The 2,613-nt window shown below is 30.9% G+C and overlaps 1 protein-coding gene across 1 annotated transcript; it reads left to right on the top strand.

Moving 5' to 3' along the window:
• LOC107619977 lies at window positions 798-1,571 on the top strand. Its single transcript, XM_016322206.2, has 2 exons — window positions 798-1,094; window positions 1,182-1,571. Exons 1-2 carry the CDS (start codon window positions 947-949, stop codon window positions 1,307-1,309), a joined length of 276 nt encoding a protein of 91 aa, XP_016177692.1. The 5' UTR covers window positions 798-946; the 3' UTR covers window positions 1,310-1,571.

Below are 2,613 nucleotides of genomic sequence, written 5' to 3'. Positions count from 1 at the left end.
ATAAAACAAAATAATTTAAAATATTGAATATAAAATTATAAGAAATAAAAGTTTTTTAGCCATTAAAATTATGCGAGAGAAAGAGTGATTTAAATATAAATTTTTATATCTGCTTCAAATTAAATATAATTGAAAAATAAATAAATTTATAAATATTTATAAATTTTTATCTTCATTGTTACATAGTAATAACATAATGATTTTAGTATTATACCTAAATTAATTTAAATTTAATTATTTTATATATTAAAAAAATTAATTAATTTATAGATTTTTTATTTTTTATTTAATTATTCTATACAAAATTTTTGAATGCTTGATATCTTAATTTTTTTTAAAATAATAAAATATGACTTAACAAGTAAGTATGAAAAATAAGTATCTTTATAATAGTTATACATCTAGATATCGAAATCAAACAAAAAAAAAACTTTTTTAACAAATCTTTAACAACGGAAAAGTTAACACAATAGATATGTATGAATCAAAGTGACAAACAAAAATGAGAGCTGCGATAATGGTAATATGATATGGTGGTAATTGATTGCGGTTGGGGTTAATAGAAGAAAAAAAACAAAAAACGAGAATAAAACAAGGCAACATAATAGTGACTAAGAAGAAAATAAAAACTAGTTAAAAAATCAACTAACAAAAAATTGTATATCTAATTAAATTTGAAAAGTTATAGATATAATTTAAAATATACTTATTTAAATTTAAGATTAATATCTCAAAATTTTGAAGACCTGTTTGGGTATTACACTATTTCTAACTTTGATTTTGATTTGATTTTTATTGCTTCCCAACGATATATCTTTTAGCTAAAAAGATATGTGGAACTCCCCACTCGCTGGGGGGTTTAGACGTATTTAAGTAGATCTAAGAAGAGTGAACGCACAATCTTTCTTCTTCTTCTTCCCCCTCTTAGAAGAGAAGAGAGAAGAGAATGGCGTCGAGGACATCAAGGACTGTATTCCGCGTAGCAATGGTGGCTATCTTGCTTCTCTTTCTCTTCTACATCGGTCGCCCTTTGTACTGGAAAATCTCCGCTACCGTCCATGACATTCGCAACAACAAGCAAACCGTTAGAGAAGGTAATAATACCAATACACCTTCAATTTCATTCCGATGTTTCTCTCTCTACAATTATTCTTCAATTAATCTGTTATTCTTCGCTCCAGGTCTCTCACAGATCGTAATCGAAGCTCAGAAATCGGTCGGTTGGTATCACGACGAGTCTGACTCAGGGTTCCGTGCTGCTAAGAGCCGTAAGCTCCTCCGTCGCATTTTCTCCACTGTCGCTGGTTAGGATTCGTGTGCGTTTTTTTTAATAAATTATGAATTCACGATTCGGTTGTGTGCTTTTATTATACATGTAATTAATTGTCTATAGTGACAATAATTAGTTAGGTTAATCTTATTCAAGCATGTGATGCTAGGGTTTCAGACTTTCAACGGAAACATAATAAATTAATAATTAGTAATTTTCTTATGTAGTTATTAATGCTGCCGTATAGAACAAATCACATGATTTTGTTGCCTGTGAATGTGAATGATTTTCTTCTTATGTCTTCTGTTTTCTTGTATTGTGTTAACTTTTGCTTGAAGTGCGGAAGGGTAATGAACTAATGATGTGCTGGTGCTATGCTGTATTATATTATGTTACATTCAGAAAAAAGAATGTCACTTCTATATTATATTGAATTTGAATGGAGGCGATGCAAAAGTAAATTGGTTAAGTTCAATAATCACATTACTGGTAAATAACATGAAACTCGGCTTGATATTTCTTGAAGCTCAATAATATGGAAGGAGAAAAGATGATCCGCTCTATAGGAATGGGATCTGAGAGTAGGAGGAAACTGGAACTTTGTCATGCCATAGAAAAATTGTTCCCTTCACTGTACGCATTAGGCCTCACCTATCTTGGGAAACGTTTTTGCTTGAAATTTTTTTAAAAATTGATAATATTCCGGTGCATAGCTGCAGTTATATTGTATGACCCTGAAAAATCAACTCCTCTGTTACAAATTATGTCACTTTAGAAATTTTAGAAACATGGTAGAAATATACTCAATGTATCTTGGTATCTAAATGTATTAAATGATAGATTCTGAATACATCATAAGAAGTTTCAAGTTACAGATAATTTGGAGGGGCTTTTTATGGTGCCTAAATTTTAGACAGAGAATTTAAAAATAAAAAAGTGGATTCCATCTTCTTCTATCTTTATTTTTAGGCAATTTAGGCACAAAAATCATAGACACCAAAGAACTCCCCTAATTCAGAATGGACTTAATATTTAAAGACGTGTCTACCTCTCCCTACTCCCCTCCCCTCTAACACGAAAGTTAATCAAGTTAATGCATTACTCTTTCTTTGCCATCTGCAAGTGCGTTTACTTTCAAATTTCAAATTACCGTGCATTGCCACATAGATAGTTGTAGTGATCTAACTAGTACTTATTTTCTTAACCTTTCTTTGGGTTGCTTGCCCCGGATCTTCAATTAAAAAAAAAATGGATCCGCTCCAGAAGCCCGCCCGTCGAAACCCACCAAAGCCAACAGATTGGGCAAGTTTTTTAACTTTGGTGGTTTTAAATTTCTAACCCGA

This window comes from Arachis ipaensis, chromosome B01 (assembly GCF_000816755.2).
Source record: "Arachis ipaensis cultivar K30076 chromosome B01, Araip1.1, whole genome shotgun sequence".
Classification (NCBI taxonomy): Eukaryota; Viridiplantae; Streptophyta; class Magnoliopsida; order Fabales; family Fabaceae; genus Arachis; species Arachis ipaensis.
This window is presented reverse-complemented; position numbering and strand designations above follow the sequence as displayed.